The sequence below is a fragment of the Oncorhynchus nerka genome, linkage group LG20, assembly GCF_034236695.1.
Source record: "Oncorhynchus nerka isolate Pitt River linkage group LG20, Oner_Uvic_2.0, whole genome shotgun sequence".
In the NCBI taxonomy this organism is placed as follows: Eukaryota; Metazoa; Chordata; class Actinopteri; order Salmoniformes; family Salmonidae; genus Oncorhynchus; species Oncorhynchus nerka.
In genome coordinates, this window is record NC_088415.1 from 70971643 (window position 1) to 70996328 (window position 24686).

A 24686-nucleotide genomic window follows, 5' to 3' on the forward strand; every position below is an offset into this window, starting at 1 on the left:
CTGGGCAAATATTGTGCCAAGTCTAATTACCTGTAGGCCTACTACTGGTGACTGACGTCCTATTGTCTTTGTCCCTTTAATTAAGCGCTGGAGAGGAAGAGTCTATTGCGCGTATAATATTAGGTTTTTACGCTGACAGGACGCTGACTTCAAAGGGACATCGGCAGTTCATAGAAAAAATAAAATGCATTGCAGTTTGATTTGCATACTAGTTTTCCATCTTGTCGATTCTGCTCTTTTCACATCTCACATACGACAGGCTAAGTCTTCTACTACTGGCTGAGACTACGTAGAAGAGCTCAAGGTCAGTGAAACTGGCAGGCCTCGCTAACAGAAGAAAGAAACATCTATTTTGGGATAGCACTAGTAAAAACCCTCAGAGGACACCATGCTGAAGGAACTACACATGAAATGTGTGTAATTTATTAACAGCAAAGCTTTTGGCAAGACTACATTGTCTGGAATGCACTCACTCAACAGGTTCTCCTTCTTTCTCACCATCTGAGACCAGGTCGACTGATAGAGCGACACGCTCCACAATGAATGGGACCAAAAGAACGTGGTGTGATCCGGTTCATGTATTGAATCTGCTTGAACACCTGCTTTGATGACGCCAAAAGATAACGAGGCTAAACCCACCCACTTGAGGTACAGGACAACTGATACGAGGGGAAGTCTATATAGCCTAAACCCTGACACCTGTTGTTGAAGGGTATCACAAATTGGATCCTTGCATCGAGGTCTAACCATTTGAAAGTGATTATATTTGGGTAGGAGCAGACGTCAATAATCATGTCTCATGGCTGGGGTTACGGACCATCTGACGGTGAGGAATTCAGTGTCATCTGACGCTGATTGCACTTTTGCAACCTACTAGTTGAAACTAAATTGCAACAGTTGCATGAAAGAGTAGCTCTATGCATTTATTATCTGAAAAAAAAATCACTGTAAATAAGTGTTAATATTTTCTGGTGTGTTACTGTAAATAAATCATTAGCCCTACATTGTTAGGGGATTGTCATACGTTTATGAATTTATCTGTGAGAACACAATTGAACTGTTTAGAATAGAGTGAATTATACATTTGTATGTTTCCTCTGTTTTTGTCTTTGTCCTGTTTGTTCTATCATAGGACCTGTCAACTGGTGTAAGGACTTCCCCATTGCTAATGGGCCCAGGCAGTCTCCTATTAATATTATTAGTGGCCAAGCATCCTACGATTCTGCCCTGAAGCCCCTCAAACTGAACTATGACCCATCCAACTCCACATACATTCTGAACAATGGCCATTCCTTCCAAGTTGGCTTTGTGGATGATACAGACAGTTCAAGTAAGCCTTAGAATACATATGTAATTATATACATTACATGATTATCTCCGTTTCTCACTTCACAAAATATGACCTTCATTTTCTATACAAGTTACATTCTGATGGGTTATGAGGCGGTGATTCAGTAAGGTAAGGGGCAATGAGAATGAGGCTAGCTGCAAACTGGTTACATATTAACTCAGTGGCTGTGTGTCGAACAAATATCAAACACAGTGTTGAATTAATTTCTGTATGCACTGTCTTTGTCCATTGTGCATATAGGCTGCTGTACAGTAGATGATATTGATAGGTGGGTTGAGAGTAGGCAGGTGTTTGAAAAGACTCTAGTTGTCTGGTTGTTGTCTATTGACGTGGTGCCGGGAAGCAAGCACACCTGTCTGCAGACTAGATTGTTCAAAACGAACGTTTCCTACCCTACCTTATCGTTTATTTTATAGTAGTGTATTTTACGATCAGGATAATCTATGAAGTAAGCATATTGCGGTATTGCTTCCCAACGTGTTCCTTTTGAGTTGTTAGGGAGATAGTACTTTTGCACATATAACACACTGTGGCTGAGGAAAAGCACTACTCCCAATATAAGTGAACCCCAAATCATGTAGTTCTTATCATATTTGTGCCTCTTCGATGGTCCATCGTTCGGCTTTCCCGGGTAAGGGGGCAGTAGCTCTTCGACTGCATCAGATTCACAACTGTCACTGTCAGTGTCCATGCCAGCTGGGCTAGCAACACATGTAGAATTACTGATACTAGCTTTGGATATCCTCATGGACGCTGAACAACTTGTCGTTGACAGGTGCAGTACCGATGGTAGTAGCAGTACTACCAGTAGAGCTGGTATGTGTGTCTATGGACGCGGGCATTACTTTTTTTAAAACCCATTTTCGAGCAAATGGAATGAGCATCAACTACATTTGGCTACATGTAGTTGAATTCCCGCGAGAGAGTAACGGTTAATGTGATTGGATGTTAATTATTTGACTAGGCTACCTGTATATGACATTGTGTTATTTCACTGAACACAAGATGGTTTAATTTCATTTTTGGCAGTGAAACGGGGCTACTCAGGCGAGGGGATAAAATCCTCACCCAAATGTATAGCCCCGTTGGAAAATATAAATGGACTGTTTTTTAATTTTTTTTATGTGAATTTAAAAAAATAGAAATGTGAATCACGTTTTTATTTGGCGTACCCCTGAGGAACACCTGCCTTAAATAAATTCAAACGCAACAGCCTGTAACTGTAGTAGATGACTAGTAATCCCCTGTCATTTGCCTGCATTTGGACACTTTGGATATTTTGAAGAGCAGCATTAAAAGTGCGTGCGTGTATGTTTGTGTGTCCGTGCGTTCCTGCTCGCAGCACTGACCGGAGGCCCCATCACCGGCATATACAGGCTGAAGCAGTTCCACTTCCACTGGGGAGCCAGTGATTACAGGGGCTCTGAGCACACTGTCAATGGAATCAAGTTCCCATGTGAGGTAGGCAGTTCAAGACCTAGATTTTACAACCGGACAAGCTGTATGGCTTCAGATCAGTATTTTGATTGGCAACCTGAGCTAAACCTGACATCATCTTTCTGTTTTTAAAGCTCCATCTGGTGCACTGGAACACCAAGTACCTCAGCTTTGGTGAAGCTGTTAGCCATCCCGATGGTCTTGCTGTAGTTGGAGTGTTTCTGAAGGTACAGATCTAATACAATTTAAATGTTTAGAATTAGTTAATATGCTATTTATGCTTCCTTGTTATTTAATTCTAAAAGTAGCCTGATTCCCTTGTTTAACTGTGAATTCTTGTTTCCTATAGCTTGGTGCTGCAAACCCCAGACTACAAAAGGTTCTGGATGCTCTGGAGGCCATCAAATCAAAGGTGAAATCAAAACGGACTTCTACTCAAATTTAGCTGTAGTGGGAATTGGATGGGAATGTTGAAGTAAGTCTTTGTTTAAACATGTATAAATCACAATTTGTGTCTTCTGTAGGGGAAGCAAACTACGTTTTCCAACTTTGACGCTGAAACTCTGCTGCCTGACTCACTGGACTACTGGACATACCATGGCTCCCTGACCACTCCCCCTCTGCTGGAGAGTGTCACCTGGATTGTCCTGAAGGAATCAATCAGTGTCAGCCTTACCCAGGTACAATAATTTTACACAGCACCTTCATTGTCAATAATCAACTTCATCAGTTCAGCCCCAATTCATTGACCAAGGTCAGCACTGGTGTAGCACACCCTGCCACACAGACAACCATGCCACACAGCCCCCGCAAGGTTAGTTGTACTCTAGTTTTTATAGTCCGAGAAGTTTAGCCGTTCACTTAATGGACTTGGCCGCTTTCACTTCAGATTACATTATCGGGGTGGCCCACAGTGCTTATTTAGTAACTCCTGCCAGTATCATTTGAATAGCCCACCACTTCTATGAAAGTAGCCTTCACCCATATTAATATACCAATCATGTGTAGTAAAGGTATGTTCTTTCCCTATATCATGGGCTAAAAAAGTATGTGTTGCTCCATGCGGTCCTAGAACTTCCGAAGTCTGTCTGTAAATAATTTACAAAGACAATTTGTCTTCCTATCATGAAAATAAGAAACACATCTGCAACAGTACATAGCTACACAGCAGACACCTCCCCAATTATTAGACATTAAAGAGTGGACCGTTTCTTTTATACTGTTTTTTTTACTATGTGTATTCATACAGTGCCTTCGGAAAGTATTCAGACCCCTTGACTTTTTCCACATTTTGTTACATTACATCCTTTTTCTAAAATGGATTAAATATTTTTTTCCCCTTAATCTACACAAAACCCCATAATAGCAAAGCAAAAACAGGTCTAGAAATGTTAATTTATTTAAAATAAAACAGTGAAATCACATTTACATAAGTATTCAGACCCTCTACGCAGTACTTTGTTGAAGCACCTTTGGGTATGACGCTACAAGCTTGGCACACCTGTATTTGGGGAGTTTCTCCCCTTCTCTGCAGATCCTCTTAAGCTCTGTCAGGTTGCCACTACTGCATTGTCTTGGCTGTGTGCTTAGGGTCGTTGTCTTGTTGGAAGGTGAACCTTCGCCCCAGTCTGAGATCCTGAGCGCTCTGGAGCAGGTTTTCATCAAGGATCTCTCTGTACTTTGCTCCGTACATCTTTGCTTCGATCCTGACTAGTCTCCCAGTCCCTGCCACTGAAAAACATCCTCACAGCATGATGCTGCCACCACGCTTCACTATAGGGATGGTGCCAGGTTTCCTCCACTTGGCATTCAGGCCAGAGTTCAATCTTGGTTTCATCAGACCATATAATCTTGTTTCTCATGGTCTGAGAGTCTTTAGGTACCTTTTGGCAAACTCCAAGCAGGCTGCCATGTGCCTTTTTACTGAGCAGTGGCTTCCATCTGGCCACTCTACCATTAAGGCCTGATCGGTGGTGTGCTGCAGAGATGGTTGTCCTTCTGGAAGGTTCTCCTATCTTCAAAGAGAAACTCTAGAGCTCTGACAGTCACCTCCCTGACAAAGGCCCTTCTCCCCCGATTGGCCGGGGGGCCAGTTCTAGGACAAGTCTCGTTGGTTCCAAACTTCTTCCATTTAAGAATGGAGGCCACTGTGTCCTTGGGGACCTTTAATGCTGCATATTTGTTTTGGTACCCTTTCCCAGATCTGTGGCTTGACACTTTGCGCTCTAAGGACGATTCCTTCAACCTTTTGGCTTGGTTTTTGCTCTGACATGCACTGTTAACTGTGGGACCTTATATAAACAGGTGTTCGCCTTTCCAAATCATGTTCAATTAATGTAATTTAACACAGGTGGACACAATCCACCTGTAGAAACATCTCATGGAGGATCAATGGAAACAGGATGCACCTGAGCTCAATTTCGAGACTCATAGCAAAGGGTCTGGATGCTTATGTAAATAAGGTTATGTTAAAAATAAAAAACACATTTTCATACATTTCAAAAAACCTGTTTTCGCTTTGTAATTATTGTGTGTAGATTGTTTTATTTAATCCATTTTACTGTAAAGTAACAAAATGTGGAAATAATCAAGGGGCTTGTATACTTTTCAAAGGCACTGTATACTGTATTCTTGATAGTTAATTCTAATATACCTACTACTGTACATTACATTTTGTTACACTGTTTATTTATACACTGTATTCTTGACATAACTCATTGTAATGTACAGCGTCTCCTGCTGTACATATCATTCTTAGTATATGTTATTGGTGAATATATGCATAGATTTGTATTTGGATTACTGATAGTGTTATTTGGGTTGTTAACTGAATTAATTCTGATTTCTTATTTCTAGTTTTTGATTATTATTTGTGTACATGTTTGACATTTTTGCTGCACTGTTAGGCGCTAGTAACACAAGCATTTCGTTGCATCCGCTATAACATCTGCTAAACTGTATAAGGTGAAAGCACCAATTTGTAAGTCGCTCTGGATAAGAGCGTCTGCTAAATGACTTAAATGTAAATGTATACGCCACCAATAAACTTTGATTTGATTTATTATTGAAGCTCCATGCTGAGCCTTGGGGATATCAAATCCCGATGTCCAATTTCACCAGCTGGCATTTAAATTTGGTCCCCAAGGAGACTTGTTTACTGAAAGCTCAAAATGCTGCAGTCAAAAGCATTGTCTCACAAATGTCATCATGAAGATTGTAGCCCTCCCTAAATCGACACTTTCAGCCATATGCATTGCTGAGGTAAAGTTAAGGTGTAGCGCAAGGCAGCAATAACATGGATGGAGAGAGTTTTACAGTTCTGATAGAGTACTGATGCAATGTCGTGTTGGAAAAAGCCTTTCACCTACATGCAGTAGGATGGTCTAGGACCCATGCCTAAAGAGTGTGAGACTACAGAATAAATACAATTATTTTTTGGGGTGATTTCACGTTTCGCTGTCAATGAGAACAAATTGAACAGTGTGTCAATTGATACGGTCTACACCTACATTTGGAACTTTTACTAGGAAATGAGACTGTACAGACTCTGCAGCCGGTCATTGTCATGATATGCATAGTAATATCAATTTAGTGAAGACATTTTCATTCTTATAGGAACCTGGATGTACACTCTTTACTTGCTTATGGCTGTACGTCTGATTACTTTGATTCCAATGTGGAGTTTGTGCTAATGACAAATTTATATGGCTTTGCAGGCGAATATGAGACCCACATGGTTTAACAAGTGAGGTTTAGGTGAACTCTCTACCAGAGAGGGGTTCCCAAGCTGCACGCTGGTGTCATTGCGCATACTGTTCTATTCTCCCCTCTGATTGTGTCCTCCACTCTTTATTCTCAAAACTTCACTCTACATTGTGATCAGTTAGACCTCTATAGGAACATTGGTACTTATTTGGTATTGTTTTAGGGATTATATGATCTAAATATAGGAAATCGTTTTTGGAGAGCAGTAGGCCACAGCAACCACTTTAGCATGAGTCAAAGGCCGCAGTGTTGACATTCTGATTCTAACCATTGTATCTCCCTTTCTTGCGCTCTCTCGCTTGACAGATGGGTAAATTCCGCAGCTTGAAGTTCAGTGGGGACGAAGAGGCACATTGCTGCATGCAGGACAACTACAGACCCACTCAGCCTCTCAAGGGACGCAAGGTCCGCCGGTCCTTCAAGTAAACAGCCACGTGTCACACCATCAGTAAATAGTACAAAACAGAAATGTAAACCTAAACCAATGCAATTTAATAACGAGCCAGTGCAGATGAGATTTATGCGCTGGTATGGATGGATAGCAGCTCCTGTAATCCCTGACGATCAGCCTCAGGATCACCCCAGATTAATGTAATTTAGCTGCCTGCCCCTGCAATAACAGATGAGTCAGAGATGGAGGCCTTTAATGGTATAATACTACAGGGCTTTTTTCTCTTCTCTACTCTCACTAAGCACAAACAGTTGCTATGCAAGAGATGGAATCTTGAATGAATCCTTAAACACTTTCCATTTTTGTATTGTATCCTCGCATCATCAATTGTTTGAATTTTGTCGCTTTAGATTACAGGTCCATGCCAAATATAAGAGATGTAATTTAAGTGTTATATTTATATATATGTATATTTTTGTACTCATAACTTACCTCTCTACCTACCGTCACCCCAGTGCATTATCGTTGTCTTAAAATCACGAGTGAAAGAAAATGTTGTGTGTGAGGTGTCATTATGTCATCCAAGTCCCATCCACTATAATGAAATCCTGTGTTAATATCGGTAACTGTTTATAAACTCAATGTTTATGGAATGACACATCTGTTGGAAAGCTTTGCACATTTTTGGGGGTATATTGAATGACCACACTACAGAAATGTCAGTTGCCCTTTGGCTGTGTGGGATCAGCCTTACCCAGCTAGGGAAACAGAGACCCCACTGTTGATAATCAGATATCTTCCTTTAAAGTACGGACAGAAGGCTTATTTTACAGTCACGTGCCCTTAACCAGGAAGTATTGACCTGAGTTCTCCACCTCTGTGGTTCAGGGCAAGTTAATCAATCACGTTGTGTGGTACAAACAACAGTCACTGCAACTTAAATATGTCTTTGTGATTAACCCGTTCACATCCTTGTACAATATCAAAATGCGCCTCAGAACAAATTACTTTTGGTGTAAATGCATGGAATTTGGTGTCAACATAGTTAGTAAACGTGTCTAGACAGGCCGCATTGAAATGTTAAGATTATCATACTTCCAGTGTCAATCAAAGTTGGGATTTTGAGAATATATATATTTTTTAATCGTTAAAATGACTTCAGCATATGTATGTTGACGCATATAGTATTGTTCTTTGACCTGTTCTAAACCCAACTATGTCTAATATATGATTCAACTCAGTAGTTTGTGACCTACAGCTATTTCTGTATAGTACTATATTTAGTCTTTTTTTCTTTTTTTACACATTTCAAGAATCAAGTCATGTGAATACAATCAAATGATCAGAATAATTTTTGGTATATAGATTGTCAGGACCAATATACACTGCATATACGAAACCTGCTCTTTCCATGACATAGACTGACGAAAGGTGAAAGCTATTATTAATACCTTATTGATGTCACCTGTTAAATCCACTTCAATCAGTGTAGTTGAAAGAGAGGAGACATGTTAAAGAAGGATTTTTAAGCTTTGAGACAATTGAGACATGGATTGTGTATTTGTGCCATTCAGAGGGTGAATGAGCAAGACAAAATAATGAAGTGCCTTTGAACGGCGTATGGTAGTAGGTGCCAGGCGCATCGATTTCGAGTGTGTTAACTGCAACACTACTTTTTCACACTGAACAGTTTCCCATGTGTATCAAGAATGGTCCACCAGCCAACTTGACACAACTGTGAGAAGCATTGAAGTCAACATGGACCAGCATCCCTGTAGAATGCTTGACACCTTATAGAGTCCACCTCAATGCCCCCCAATGAATTGAGACTGTTCTGAAGGCAAAAGGGGGAAGGTGTTCTTAATGTTTTGTGCTCTCATTGTAGTTGTCTATTTTGTATTATTTAAAGATCCCCACACTCCTGGGGTCTTGCAACATTAAGGCAGATATAGAATTTTATATATTACATTTTATAACACTTTCAGGCCACTACTCCACTATCACATATTTACAATACAACGCCTGTGTGTGTGCCTGTGTGTGTGTCTCTTCACAGTCCTCGCTGTTCCATCAGATGTATTTTTTTATTTTTTTATCTGATTCTACTGCTTGCATCAGTTACCTGACGTGGAATAGAGTTCCATGTAACAATGGCTCTATGTAGTACTGTGCACCTCCCATAGTCTGTCCTTGACTTGGAGATTGTGAAGAGACTTGCTGGCATGTCTTGTAGGGTATGCATGGGTGTCTGAGCTGTGTGCTAGTAGTTTAAACAGACACCTCAGTGCATTCAGCATGTTAACACTTCTTACAAAATAGATGCACTACTGTTCCACTGGATGTCATAAGGTGAATGCACCAATGTGTAAGTCGCTCTGGATAAGAGCGTCTGCTAAATGACTTAAATGTAAATGTAAATGTAAAATCAAGCAGTGATGAAGTCATTCTCTCCTCCACTTTGAGTCATGAGAGTTTACATGCATATTATTAGTGTTAGCTCTCCATGTACATATAAGGGCAAGGCGTGCTGCACTTTTCTGAGCCAATTGTCATTTTCTGGAGGTCTCTCTTTGTGGCACCTGACTACACGGCTGAAAAGTGCGACAAAATTAGGGACTGTAGGAACCTGCCTTGTTGATAGTGTCGTTAAGGCAGAGCAGAGCTTTATTATGGACAGACTTCTCCCATTTTAGCTACTGTTGTATCAACATGTTTTGACCATGACAGTTTACAATCCAGGGTTACTTGCTCAATTTCCACATTATTTATTACAATATTTAGTTGAGGTTTATGGTTTAGCAAAATATTTGTCCCAAATACAATGCTTAGATTTTGAAATATTTAGGACTAACTTATTCCTTGCCACCCATTCTGAAACTAACTGCAGCTCTTTTTTTAAGTTGTAGTGATTTCACTCGCTGTAGTAGCTGATGTGTATAGTGTTGAGTCATCCACTTACATAGACACACTGGCTTTACTCAAAGCCAGTCACATGTCATTAGTAAAGATTGAAAAAAGTAAGGGGTCGACCGCTGCCCTGAGGAATTCCTGAGTCTACCTGGATTATGTTGGAGAGGCTTCCATTAACCCTTTGCCACGTACGATCACATATTTGTGATCATTGTTGACTGGTTCCTGCAGCATACCATCACAAATATGTGATTGGAACAGTCGTAACAGAACATATGATGGAACAAACTTGTCTAAACAGTATTGTTTTCTGAAAGCATCTAAACAATGCTTTGTACTGCTGGGAAATAAAGGTCTTCACAACTTTATTCATCAATTTCACCTTTTATTGAAAAAGATAAATGCGAACATCTTCATCCAAATATCACACAGAACACATCCACAGCCAAACTCATTCCGTAAACCAGTCTCAATAAAAGGTTGCGCTAACAAAAAACAAAACAGTTAGCAACCTAACAGCTAGACTTGTTTACAATGTACCACATCTCTGGTGAGCACAAGAGAGAAATGTAATATGGTTTATAAAAGAGATGGGTGTCAGCTAAGCTAACAGCAGCTAAATTCTTTATGATGGCAGCCATGTTTGTTTATGTTTGACAAGCGAAAACTCCCAAATCCCAGAATGCCATTCACTATAAGACACAAATAAACAAAGTCAAAGTGGGCTGCACCCATTGCTTGAAAATATGAACTTAATTTGTCCATTTTTCAGCATATTACAAATCTTCAATGTACTTGTTACAGTGTATACAAGAACTGGAGCACATGACTTGATAAGTTATTTACAATTTTTGACAAAGCAATTATGTTATCCCCTCACAGACCATCACAACAAATACAAGCCTACTGCCTAGCCTAACCGTAGTGTGAAAGCTAGACAGGGATGAAACCATTTTAGGGAGGGTTTGTGGGGGTAGAAATGGAGCGAGGTTTTGTGGAGGGATGTGATGCAGGAAATATTACTATGATGGGGGATTTATTTATAAAATGGGGGGCAAACACAGGAGAAGTTTATACGCGAAATAAAAATAAAACCCCTGGAAGGGGGGTCTGAGCAGGCAACCCCGAGGTACCATAGCTACAATCTGGTGCCGTGTTCAAGACAACTACAACTCGGGAAAACATTAGCTCTGAATGGGCAAAATCGTTTTGAACTGTCATCCAACTCGGAATTCCAGCTTGGGAACTCGGGCCTCTTTATAGAGCTCCGACCTTCTGACCTGAAGTTCACTGACGTCATGATTTGGCATCGTATTTTTCAGAGTTCCCAGTTGTCTTGAAAGCACCATACGTCAGTCAAGTGAACTATCCCTTGTTATAACATCTTTGGTCTGACAGACACTTACGTGACAACGAGAATGCATTGTATGATGTCAACAAACATGGCACCACACATAGCTGGAAAATAGCTTAGCATTAGCTTAGCATAATCAGTACAATCTTCAAAAAAGATTACAATCTATGCAAGAATTGTAATGCATGATTTGACACCAGTACTTGAAAACGTGAATAAAGCAATAAATGATCGTGGATGTCAGGAAACAGCAGAGGGAGCACCCACCTATCCACATCGACGAGAAAGCAGTGGAGTAGGTGGAAAGTTTTAAGTTCCCCGACATACACATCACGGACAAACTGAAATGGTCCACCAACCCAGACAGTGTGGTGAAGAAGGCGCAACAGCACCTCTTCAACCTCAGGAGGCTGAAGAAATGTGTCTTGTCACCTAAAACCCTCACAAACTTTTAGAAATGCACAATTGAGAGCATCCTGTCAGGCTGTATTAACGCCTGGTAAGGCAACTTACTGGTAAGGCACCTCCCACAACCGCAAGGCTCTCCAGAGGGTGGAGCGGTCTGCAAAACTCATCACTTGGGGGCAAACTACCTGCCCTCCAGGACACCTACAGCACCCGATGTCACAGGAAGACCTAAAAGATCATCAAGGACAACAACCAACCACCCGAGCCAATGCCTGTTCACCCCACTACCATCCAGAAGGCCGCTCTGTCATTGCTCATCCATATATTTATATGTATATATTCTTACTCCATCCCTTTACTTATATTTGTGTGTATTAGGTAGTTGTTGTGGAATTGTTAGAATACTTGTTAGAAATTACTGCACTGTCGGAACTAGAAGCACAAGCATTTCACTACACTTGCAATAACATCTGCTAACCATATGTATGTGACCAATAAAATGTGATTTGATTTGAAATACATTATGATCCATACATACGTACAGCCTGCTACAGTAGAAACAACACGATATACAGAAAATTTAAAAAAGTTTGTGCAAGTTCTGACTAGAGATGTGCAATGTCTTCAAACTTGATCTAGGGAAATACTGGGGAAGTGTAATGCTCCGGGTGTCGTGGGTGTGGAGTCAAACGCAGGAGACAGAGAGTGCAATGCTGTGAGTCTTTAATAGCACCAACGCACCACAGGGTGCTCACAATAGTAACGGCCCCAAACATAGGGAATGAAAATGTACAACGAAAAATCACGACCAGGCACTAACACGTACCTCTACAACAGAGCGGAAGGTTACACTGAAATAATCCCGCACAACAAACAGGCGTGCCGGCTGTCTAATAAAGACAAACTAATCATACATAAATAGGTGCTACCAATAAACATACAAGGAGGGGGAGGAAAAACAATCAGTGGCAGCTAATAGGCCGGTGACGACGACCGCCGAGCGCCACCCGCCCGGGAAGTGAAACCACCCTCGGTCGGACTCGTGACAGTACCCCCCCCCCCCCCCCCCCCCCCCTTGACGCGCGGCTCCCGCAGCGCGCCGACACCGGCCTCGAGGTCGCCCCGGAGGACGAGGTGCAGGGCGATCCGGATGGAGGCGATGGAAATCCCTCAACATGGATGGATCCAAGATGTCCCCCACCGGTACCCAGCACCTCTCCTCCGGGCCGTACCCCTCCCAGTCCACGAGGTACTGCAGGCCCCTCACCCGGCGTCTTGAGTCCAGAATGGCCCGGATCGTGTACGCCGGGGACCCCTCGATGTCCAGAGGGGGGGAGGGACCTCCGGCACCTCACTGTCCTGCAGGGGACCAGCTACCACCGGCCTGAGGAGAGACACATGAAACGAGGGGTTAATACGATAATAGGAAGGGAGTTGTAATCGATAACACACCTCGTTTATTCTCCTCAGGAATTTAAAGGGCCCTACACACTGCGGACCCAGCTTCCGGCAGGGCAAGCGTAGAGGTAGGTTTCGGGTCGAGAGCCAGACCCTGTCCCCCGGTACAAACACGGGGGCCTCACTGCGGTGGCGGTCAGCACTCTTCTTCTGCCGTCCACTAGCTTGTTGTAGAGATTCCTGGACGGCCCTCCAGGTCTCCTTGGAGCGCTGTACCCATTCCTCCACCGCAGGAGCCTCGGTCTGGCTCGGATGCCATGGTGCCAGGACCGGCTGGTACCCCAACACACACTGAAAAGGGGACACGTTAGTAGAGGAGTGGCGTAGTGAGTTCTGAGCCATTTCAGCCCAGGGAATGTATTGTGCCCACTCCCCTGGCCGATCCTGGCAATACGACCGCAGAAACCTACCCACCTCCTGGTTCACTCTCTCCACCTGCCCATTACTCTCGGGGTGATAACCGGAGGTCAGGCTGACAGAGACCCCCAAGCATTCCATGAACGCTCTCCATACCCGAGACGTGAATTGGGGGCCCCGATCAGAAACGATGTCCTCCGACACCCCGTAGTGCCGAAAGACATGGGTGAATAACGCCTCCGCAGTCTGTAGGGCTGTAGGGATACCGGGCAACGGGAAGAGACGGCAGGACTTAGAGAACCGATCCACAATCACTAGAACCGTGGTGTTCCCCTGAGACGGCGGAAGATCGGTCAGGAAATCTATGGACAGATGTGACCATGGCCGCTGTGGAACAGGGAGGGGTTGTAACTTCCCTCTAGGAAGGTACCTAGGAGCCTTACTCTGAGCGCACACTGAACAGGAGGAGACATAACCCTTAACGTCCTTAGCCAAAGTAGGCCACCAATACCTCCCCTGAAGGCTCCCCACTGTCCTCGTCACCCCAGGGTGACCCGAGGAGGGTAGGACGTGAGCCCACCGAATCAGTTTGTCCCGAACACCAAGCGGCACGTACCTTCGCCCCGCTGGACACTGAGGAGGCGCGGGTTCAGCCCGTAACGCCCGCTCGATGTCCGAGTCCACCTCCCATACCACTGGTGCTACCAGCTTTGAGGCGGGAAGGATGGGAGTAGGTTCGGTGGACCCATCCTCCGTGTCATAAAGGCGGGACAGTGCATCAGCCTTTACGTTCTGGGAGCCCGGTCTATAAGACAAAGTAAGCCGGAACCGGGTGAAGAATATGGCCCACCTTGCCTGACGTGGGTTAAGTCTCCTAGCTGCCCGAATATACTCCAGGTTTTGGTGGTCGGTCCAGATGAGAAAGGGGTGCTTAGCCCCCTCAAGCCAGTGTCTCCACACCTTCAGAGCTCTAACCACCGCTAGCAACTCCCGGTCCCCCACATCATAGTTACGCTCCGCTGGGCTGAGCTTCCTTGAGAAGAAAGCGCAGGGGCGGAGTTTTGGTGGCGTACCCGAGCGCTGTGATAGCACGGCACGCACCCCAGCCTCGGACGCGTCCACCTCCACTATGAATGCTAGAGAGGGGTCCGGATGCGCCAACACGGGCACATCAGTGAACAGCGCCTTCAACTTGTTGAATGCTCCGTCCGCCTCTGCTGACCACTGCAACCGCACCGGTCCCCCCTTCAGCAGTGAGGTAATGGGAGCCGCTATCTGGCCAAAACCCCGGATAAACCTCCGGTAGTAGTTGGCAAAACCCCAAAACCGCTGCACCTCCTTTACCGTGGTCGGAGTCGGCCAATTACGCACGGCCCTAATGCGGTCGCCCTCCATCACTACCCCCGAGGTGGAAATGCGATATCCCAGAAAAGAGACGGCTCGTTTAGAGAACACGCATTTCTCAGCCTTGACGTATAGGTCATGCTCCAGCAGTCTACCAAGCACCTTGCGCACCAGAGACACATGCGCGGTGTGAGTGGCCGAGTAGATCAGAATGTCATCGATATAAACAACCACTCCCTGCCCGCACAGGTCCCTGAAAATCTCGTCTACAAAGGATTGAAAAACGGCTGGAGCATTTTTTAACCCATACGGCATGACGAGGTACTCATAGTGGCCCAATGTGGTACTAAATGCGGTTTTCCACTCGTCTCCCTTCCGAATACGAACCAGACTATACGCGCTCCTAAGATCCAGTTTTGTGAAGAACTGCGCTCCGTGGAATGATTCCACCGCCGTAGCGATGAGAGGTAGAGGGTAACTATACCCCACTGTGATGGCGTTTAGACCTCTATAATCAATACACGGACGCAAACCTCCCTCCTTTTTCCTCACAAAAAAGAAACTCGAGGAGACGGGTGAAATGGAGGGCCGAATGTACCCCTGTCCCAGCGACTCCGTGACATATGTCTCCTCCTGGGACAGCGGGTACACGTGACTCTTGGGAAACGCAGCGTCTACCTGGAGATCTATCGTACAATCCTTTCCCGGTCGATAAGGTGGTAATTTAGTCGCTTTCACTTTACTGAAAGCGATTGCCAAATCGGCATACTCGGGGGGAATGCACACTGTGGAACCCTGGTCTGGACTCTCCACCGACGTGGCACCGATGGAAACTCCCAAACACCTTCCAGAACACTCCTCTGACCACCCCTGGAGAACCCCCTGTCTCCACGAAATTTTAGGATTGTGCCGGGCCAGCCAGGGAGTCCCCAGCACCACTGGAAACGCAGGCGAATCAATAATAAAAGAACTGATACGCTCCCTATGATTCCCCTGCGTCACCATGTCCAGTGGGACCGTGGTCTCCCTGACCATCCCTGACCCTAATGGCCGGCTGTCTAGGGAGTGCACGGGGAAAGGAGAATCTATCGGCACCAGCGGAACCCCTAACTTAAGGGCGAGTCCGCGATCCATAAAGTTCCCAGCTGCGCCTGAATCGACTAGCGCCCTATGCTGGGAAGAGGGAAAAAAGTTAAGAAAAAAGGTTAAGACAAACATGTGGCCAACAGGGGGTTCTGGGTGAGTTTGATGCTGAGTCACCTGGGGTGACCGAGAAGCGTTCCGCCTGCCATCTTTACTCCCAGACGGACCCCCCCAGCACCGATCAGACGTGTGTCCTCTCCAACCACAGTTGGTGCAGGGAAGGCCTCCTCCTCCGGTACCCCTCGGCGCAGCCCCTCCCAACTCCATCGGAATGGGAGCGGAGGGGCTGGGTGGTGGAACGCATAGGACCCTCTCTGAACGCCCGCGGGCACCCAGCACCCTCGGTTGGACTCGTGACAGGAAGTGCTTGGTCTCTCGTTGAAGAGAGAAGTTTGTCCGGCTCAGTAAAGCCTCAAACATAAATGGTCCGCAACAGTGAAATGAGGAGGCGGATCACACCTCAATTCAAACTGTTGTTCGAAAATACAAGTTGTTCAATTTTTTGTTGTCGAAATGGACAAGTTGAAACATAGTCTATAGATAATTAGCAGACAGAGTTCCTTGGTTTGAGGGCGAGCAGGTTAACTGTCGTGTTATGTAACAATCACATTTTGGAACAGTGAGTGCATTCTGACATCATACACATAAAAAACTCACGCTGTGGCAACCGTTAGAGACATTTGGAACTCACACGTGAAAAGGTTAAAGAACACCCTCTGTGTTCTGTTAGACAGGTAACTCTTTATCCACAATATTGCAGGGGGTATAAAGCCATAGCACACACTTTTTTCCATCAGCAGACTATGATCGATAATCTCAAAAGCTGCACTGAAGTCTAACTAAACAGCTCCCACAATTTCTCTCAGCCAATCATCAGTAATTTGTGTAAGTGCCGTGCTTGTTGAATGTCCTTCCCTATAAGTGTGCTGAAAGTCTGATGTCAATTTGTTTACAGTAAAATAGCATTGCATCTGGTCAAACACACTTTTCCCAAAACGTTTACTAAGGGTTGGTAACAGGCTGATTGGTCGGCTGTTTAAGCCAGTAAAGGGGGCTTTACTATTCTTAGGTAGCGGAATTACCTTTGTTTCCCTCCAGTCCTGAGGGCACACACTTTCTAGTAGGCTTAGATTAAAGACATGGCAAATAGGAGTGGCTATATCGTCCGCTATTATCCTCAGACCTCGGTGGTTTGTCATTGTTGATCGACACTTTTTTCACTTCTTCCACATTTTATGGAATTCAAAATTACAATGCTTGTCTTTCATAATTTAATCAGTTATACTTGGATGTGTAGTATCAGCGTTTGTTGCCGGCATGTCATGCCTAAATTAGCTAAACTTGCCAATGAAAAAAATCTTTAAAGTAATTGGCAATATCAGTGGGGTTTTTGACGAATGAGCCATAGAGATGGCGCTGGAGTAGATGGCTGCCGTTTTACAGGCTTCTAACTAATTGTGTTGTGTGTTTTTTTGCGTTATTTGGAACTTATTTTGTACATAATGTTTCTGCCACCATCTCGTATGACCGAAAAGAGCTTCTGGATATCAGGACAGCGATTACTCACCTCGTAGTGGACTAAGAGTTTTTCTTTAAGGAGTGGACGCAAAGGATTTACTTCAGACACACGAAAAGGCCCAAATCCCCACCATTCACATGAAGAAGAGACAGAGATATCTACGACGTACTTCGGGGTGCCTTGTAAGGAACCCGAGGGCGAATGCGTAATCCGCTTCTAACATCAGTCCTATTAGCCAACGTGCAGTCAATGGATAATAAATTGGATGAGCTCCGATCAAGACTATCCTAACAACGGGACATTAAAAACTGTAATATCTTGTGTTTCACCGAGTTGTGACTTAACGGCGACATGGATAACATACAGCTGGCTGGGTTTTCGGTGCATCGGTAAGATAGGACAGCTGTCTCCGGTAAGACTGGGTGGCGGTCTGTGTCTATTTGTAAATAACAGCTGGTGAACGAATAGAAAGGAAGTCTCAAGGTTTTTCTCACTTAAGGTAGAGATCTCATGATAAGCTGTAGACCACATTATTTACCAAGAGAGTTTTCATTTATATTTTTCATAGCTGTCTATTTACCACCACAAACCAATGATGGCACTAAGACCGCATTCAAAGAGCTCCGCATTCAAAGAGCTGTATAAGGCCATAAGAAAACATGAAAATTCTCATTCAGAGAGTGGCCGGGGACTTAATGCAGGGAAGCGTAAATCAGTTTTATGTCATTTCTACCAGCATTTTACACATGCAACCAAAGGAAAAAAAACTCTAGACCACCTTTACTCCACACACAGAGACGCATACAACAGCTCTTCCTCGCCCTCCATTTGGAAAACCTGACCATAACTCCGTCCTCCTGATTTCTGCTTACAAGCAAAAACTAAAGCAGGAAGTACCAGTGACTCGCTCAATAAGGAAGTGGTCAGATTACTGAGATGCTAGGCTACATGACTGTTTTGCTAGCACGGACTGGAATATGTTCCGGAATACTTCCGATGGCATTGAGGAGTACACCACATCAGTCACTGGCATCAACAATAAGTACATTGTCGTCCCTACAGTGACCGTACATACCATACCCCAACCAGAAGCCATGGATTACAGGCAACATTCGCACTGAGCTAAAGTGTAGAGCTACCGCTTTCAAGGAGCAGGACTCTAACCTGGACGCTTATAAGAAATCCTGCTATGCCCTCCGACGAACCATCAAACAGGCAAAGCGTCAATACATGATTAAGATTAAATCGTACGACACTCGTCGGTTGTGGCAGACTATTACAGACTACATTTACACAAGCCTACCAGACGAGCTAAGTGACTTCTATGCTCGCTTCGAGGCAAGCAACACTGAAGTATGCATGAGAGCATCATCTGTTCCGGATGACTGTGTGATCATGCTCTCCGTAGATGGTGTGAATAAGACCTTTAAACAGGTCAACATTCACAAGGCCGCAGGGTCAGACGGATTACCAGGATATGTTCTTTGAGCATGCGCTGACCAACTGGTAAGTAAGTGTCTCCACTAACATTTTCAACCTCTCCCTGTCTGAGTCTGTAATACCAACATGTTTCAAGCAGACCACCATAGTCCCTGTGCCCAAGAACACTAAGGTAACCTGCCTAAATAACTACCGACCTGTAGCACTCACGTCTGTAGCCATGAAGTGCTAATAAAGGCTCACATCACCACCATTATCCCAGAAACCCTAGACCCACTCCAATTTGCATTCCGCACTCTAGCCCTTTACCATCTGGACAAAGGAATACCTACGTGAGAATGCTATTCATTGACTGTCTCTCAGCGTTCCACACCATAGTGCCCTCAAAGCTCAACACTATGCTAAGGACCCTGGGACTGAAAACCTCCTTCTGCAACTGGATCCTGGACTTCCTGATGGGCTGCCCCCAGGTGGTAAGTGTAGGTAAGAACACATCTGCCATGCTGATCCTCAACACGGGGGGCCCTCAGGGGTGAGTGCTCAGTCCCCTCCTGTACTCCCTGTTCACCCATGACTGTATGCCCAATCATGACTCCAACACCATCATTAAGTTTGCCGACAACACAACAGTGGTAGGCCGCATCACCAACAACGATGAGACAGCCTATAGGGAGGAGGTCAGAGACCTGGCAGTGTGGTGCCAGGATAACAACCTCTCCCTCAATGTGATCAAGACAAAGGAGATGATTGTGGACTACAGGAAAGGAGGACCGAGCACACCCCCATTCTCATTGACAGTGGCTGTAGTGGAGCAGGTTGAGAGCTTCAAGTCCACATCACCAAAAAACTATCATGGTCCAAACACACCAAGACAGTCGTGATGAGGGCACAACAACGCCTATTCCCCCTCAGGAGACTGAAAAGAATTGGCATGGGTCCTCAGATCCTCAAAAAGTTCTACACCTGCACCATTGAGAGCTTCCTGACTGGTTGCATAACCACCTGGTATGGTAACTGCTTGGCCTCCGACCGCAAGGCACTACAGAGGGTAGTGCGTACAGCCCAGTACATCACTGGGGCCAAGCTTCATGCCACCAGGACCTCTATACCAGGCGGTGTCAGAGGAAGGCCCTAAAAATTGTTCTCTCTGCTAGCGCATGGAATGCAGTACCGGAGCTCCAAGTCTAGGTCCAAAAGGCTTCTTAACAGCTTCTACCCCCAAGCCGTAAGACTCAAATGGCTACCCGGACTATTTGCATAGTCACTTTACCTCTACCTACATGTACATATTACCTCAATTACCTCGGCTAACCTGTGACCTCGCATATTGACTCTGTACCGGTCCCTCCTGTATATAGCCTTGCTACTGTTCTTTTATTGTTGCCCTTTAATGATTTGTTATTTTTCTATTTTCTTTTTTATTTAAATTTTTTTTACAACAGTTTATTTTAGTAAATACTTTAACAAATACTCTTAAAACTGATTTGTTGGTTAAGGGCCAGAAAGTAAGCATTTCACTGTAAGGTCTGTGATAATGTGATAATAATATTTTCTTTTATTTGATATGATTCAATAAATGTTGCAGTTGAGTTAGCCTTTTTGCCAAAAATGTCACTTAAGGTGCTGCAAAGCATTTTATTATCATTGTTTATGTAATTTATCTGTGTTGCATTGTATGCAGTGCCTTCGGAAAGTATTCAGACCCCTCGGCTTCAACAGTTTGTTTACATTACAACCTCATTCTAAAAAGGATTAAAAAATGTATCAACAATCTACACACAATACCCCATAATGACAAAGCAAAAACGTGTTTTTAGATATTTTTGCACATTTATATAAAAAAAATATAAAAAAATACCTTATTTACATAGGTATTCAGACCCTTTGTTATGAGACTTGAAATTGAACTCAGGCGCATCCTGTTTCCATTGATCATCCTTGAGATGTTTGTACAACTTGATGGAGTCCATCTATGGTAAATTCAATTGATTGGCCATGATTTGTAAAGGAACACACCTGTCTATATAAGGTCCCACAGTTGAAAGTGCATGTCATAGCAAAAACCAAGGAATGAAGTCGAAGGAATTGTCCGTAGAGCTCCGAGACAGGATTGTGTCAAGGCACAGATCTGGTCAGGGAGGTGACCAAGAACCCAATGGTCACTTTGACAGAGCTCTAGAGTTCCTCTGTGGGGATGGGAGAAACTTCAAGAAGGACAACCATCTCTGCAGCACTCCACCAATCAGGCCTTTATGGTAGAGTGGCCAGACGGAAGCCACTACTCAGTAAAAGGCACATGGCAGTCTGCTTGGAGTTTACCAAATGGCAACAAAAGACTCGGACCATGAGAAACAAGAATATCTGGTCTGATGAAACCAAGATTTAACTTTTTTGCCTGAATGCCAAGCTGGAGGAAACCTCTCAACATCCCTACGGTCAAGCATGGTGTTGGCAGCATCATGATGTGGGGATGTTTTTCAGAGGCAGAGACTGGGAGACTCGTCAAGATCGAGGCAAAGATGTACGGAGCAAAGTAGAGAGATCCTTGATAAAAACCTGCTCCAGAGCGCTCAGGACTGCAGACTGGGACAAAGGTTCACCTTCCAACAGGACAACAACCCTAAGCACACAGCCAAGACAACACAGGAGTAGCTTCTGGACAAGTCTCTGAATGTCCTTGAGTGGCCAAGCCAGAGCCCGGACTTGAACCCAATCGAATCTCTGGAGAGACCTGAAAATAGCTGTGCAGCGACGCTCCCCATCCAACCTGACAGAGCTTGTGAGGATCTGCAGAGAAGAATGGGAGAAACTCCCCAGATACATGTGTGCCAAACTTGTAGCGTCATACACAAGTATACTCAAGGCTGCAATCACTGCAAAGGGTGCTTCAACAAAGTATTGAGTAAAGGGTCTGAATACTGTAAATGTAAATGTCATATTTCAGGTTTCTATTTTTTATAAATTAGCCAAAAAAAATGCTTTAGCTTTGTCATTATGGGGTATTGTGTGTAGATTGATGAGGGGGAAAAACCATTTAATCCATTTTAGAATAAGGCTGTAACGTAACAAAATGTGGAAAAAGTGAAGGGGTCTGAATGCAGTAGTTTCCTATTTTTTTAAATTCAGTTTATTCACATGATTTCTCAATTTGCAGTAGCGTGCTAAAGAATAATAACTACAGTATGACAAGATTTTCCATGAAACAGCAACAAGCCCAGACAAGCTAGCTAAACATTGTTTCAGCGTCCGGCAGTACAAGTGAAAACGGGGCTCAAGTTTTTGTCTAACTTGTTCGGAAAGTGATAAAAATGGCAGCTGTTTCATGAAGTTAGGAAGAAAAGCAGTTATCTGGTTCTAAAACAGCTGCACTGTTTGATTGGTAGAATATATTCCTGTTCTGATTTGAAAAGCAGCGAAGTAGAGGAAGATTTCATATGCTCTAAATTGGTGCAGGTACATTGTATAGATACAAATAAATGTTGATATTTGCATTTTGCAATGCATTAAATGTATTTGAATTAATACATTACATCATATTTCTTTGTCTGCTGTCATTTTCCTTGGCTGAAATTTGAAAATATGAAATATTTTCCCACAGACTCTTCTCAGTACATGATAGGTACAGTTCTGGCAGGCCATGACAATTTCAAAGAACACCATCTAGACCAGGTATGGAAGTCGCATGACCAGTTTCACAGCTCAAGGCAAGAACACACCCTATGATAGGTGTGGAGATTGCATGACCAGTTTCACAGCTCCAGGCAAGAACACACCCCTTGGCCAGATATGGAGATTGCATGAACAGTTTTACACTGTCAACTTCAGATGCATTTTTACTGGATTTCATCAATTAAAACTTAGTGTCTCATTTGTTCGTAATACTGTGCAGCAAGTACTAGTAACCAATATAAACAGGGTACAGTGAGGGCCGGAATTATTGGATCCCTTGATAAAGATGAACCAAAAAGACTGTAAAATGCATAATACAAATAGGAAGGTCTATTGTACAGCTGAAGTCAGAAGTTTACATACACTTAAGTTGGATTCATTAAAACTCATTTTTCAACCACTCCACAAATTTCTTGTTAACAAACTATAGTTTTGGCAAATCTGTTAGAACATCTACTTTGGGCATGACACAAGTACTTTTTCCAACAATTGTTTACAGACAGATAATATCACTTATAATTCACTGTATCACAATTCCAGTGGGTCAGAAGTTTACATACACTAAGTTGACTGTGCCTTTAAAAAGCTTGGAAAATTCCAGAAAAATATGTCATCTACAAGTCCATGCTAGGTAAAGCTCCGCCTTATCTCAGCTCACTGGTCACGATGGCAACACCCATCCGTAGCACGCGCTCCAGCAGGTGTATCTCACTGATCATCCCTAAAGCCAACACCTCATTTGGCCGCCTTTCGTTCCAGTACTCTGCTGCCTGTGACTGGAACGAACTGCAAAAATCGCTGAAGTTGGAGACTTTTATCTCCCTCACCAACTTCAAACATCAGCTATCCGAGCAGCTAACCGATCGCTGCAGCTGTACATAGTCTATTGGTAAATAGCCCACCCATTTTCACCTACCTCATTCCCATACTGTTTTTATACTGTTTTTTATTTATTTACTTTTCTGCTCTTTTGCACACCAATATCTCTACCTGTACATGACCATCTGATCATTTATCACTCCAGTGTTAATCTGCAAAATTGTATTATTCGCCTACCTCCTCATGCCTTTTGCCACACATTGTATATAGACTGCCCATTTTTTTTCTACTGTGTTATTGACTTGTTAATTGTTTACTCCATGTGTAACTCTGTGTTGTCTGTTCACACTGCTATGCTTTATCTTGGCCAGGTCGCAGTTGCAAATGAGAACTTGTTCTCAACTAGCCTACCTGGTTAAATAAAGGTGAAATAAAAAAAATAAAAAAGATTCTGATAGGCTAATTGATATCATTTGAGTCAATTGGAGGTGTACCTGTGGATGTATTTCAAGGACTACTTTCAAACTCAGTGCCTCTTTGCTTGACATCATGGGAAAATCAAAAGAAATCAGCCAAGACCTCAGAAAAAAATGTGTAGACCTCCACAAGTCTGGTTCATCCTTGGGAGCAATTTCCAAACATCTGAAGGTACCATGTTCATCTGTACAAACAATAGTACGCAAGTATAAACATCATGGGACCACGCAGCCGTCATACCGCTCAGGAAGGAGACAAGTTCTGTCTCCTAGAGATGAATGTACTTTGGTGCGTAAAGTGCAAATCAATCCCAGAACAACAGCAAAGGACCTTGTGAAGATGCTGGAGGAAACCGGTACAAAAGTATCCACAGTGAAACAAGTCCTAAATCGATATAACCCGAAAGGCTGCTCAACAAGGAAGAAGCCACTGCTCCAAAACCGCCATGAAAAAGCCAGACTACGGTTTGCAACTGCATATGGGGACAAAGATCATACTTTTTGGAAAAATGTCCTCTGCTCTGATGAAAAAAAAAACTGTTTGGCTATAATGACCATCGTTATGTTTGGAGGAAAAAGGGGGAGGCTTGCAAGTCGAAGAACACCATCCCGACCGTGAAGTACAGGGATGGAAGCATCATGTTGTGGGGGTGCTTTGCTGCAGGAGGGACTGGTGCACTTCACAAAATAGATGGCATCATGAGGCTGGAAAATTATGTGGATATATTAAAGCAACATCTCAAGACATCTGTCGGGAAGTTAAAGCTTGGTTGCAAATGGGTCTTCCAAATGGACCATGACCCCAAGCATACTTCCAAAGTTTGGCAAAATGGCTTACGGACAAC

The 24686-nt window shown here is 43.8% G+C and overlaps 1 protein-coding gene across 1 annotated transcript; it reads left to right on the forward strand.

Moving 5' to 3' along the window:
• Positions 1 to 279: 279 nt before the first annotated feature.
• Positions 280 to 10222, forward strand: LOC115103065 (carbonic anhydrase-like). Its single transcript, XM_029623672.2, has 7 exons — positions 280 to 826; positions 1133 to 1330; positions 2694 to 2812; positions 2923 to 3015; positions 3138 to 3200; positions 3313 to 3468; positions 6860 to 10222. The coding sequence occupies exons 1-7, from the start codon at positions 793 to 795 to the stop codon at positions 6977 to 6979; spliced, it is 783 nt and encodes a 260-aa protein (XP_029479532.1). The 5' UTR covers positions 280 to 792; the 3' UTR covers positions 6980 to 10222.
• Positions 10223 to 24686: the final 14464 nt, after the last annotated feature.

Bases quoted from the DNA above. Each gene is read 5' to 3' on its own strand.
- LOC115103065 (XM_029623672.2), top strand. From the start codon at position 793: ATGTCTCATGGCTGGGGTTACGGACCATCTGACG. The intron at 1,331-2,693 runs GTAAGCCTTAGA...TCCTGCTCGCAG, and splicing joins GGATGATACAGACAGTTCAA to CACTGACCGGAGGCCCCATC. The intron at 2,813-2,922 runs GTAGGCAGTTCA...CTGTTTTTAAAG, and splicing joins GAATCAAGTTCCCATGTGAG to CTCCATCTGGTGCACTGGAA.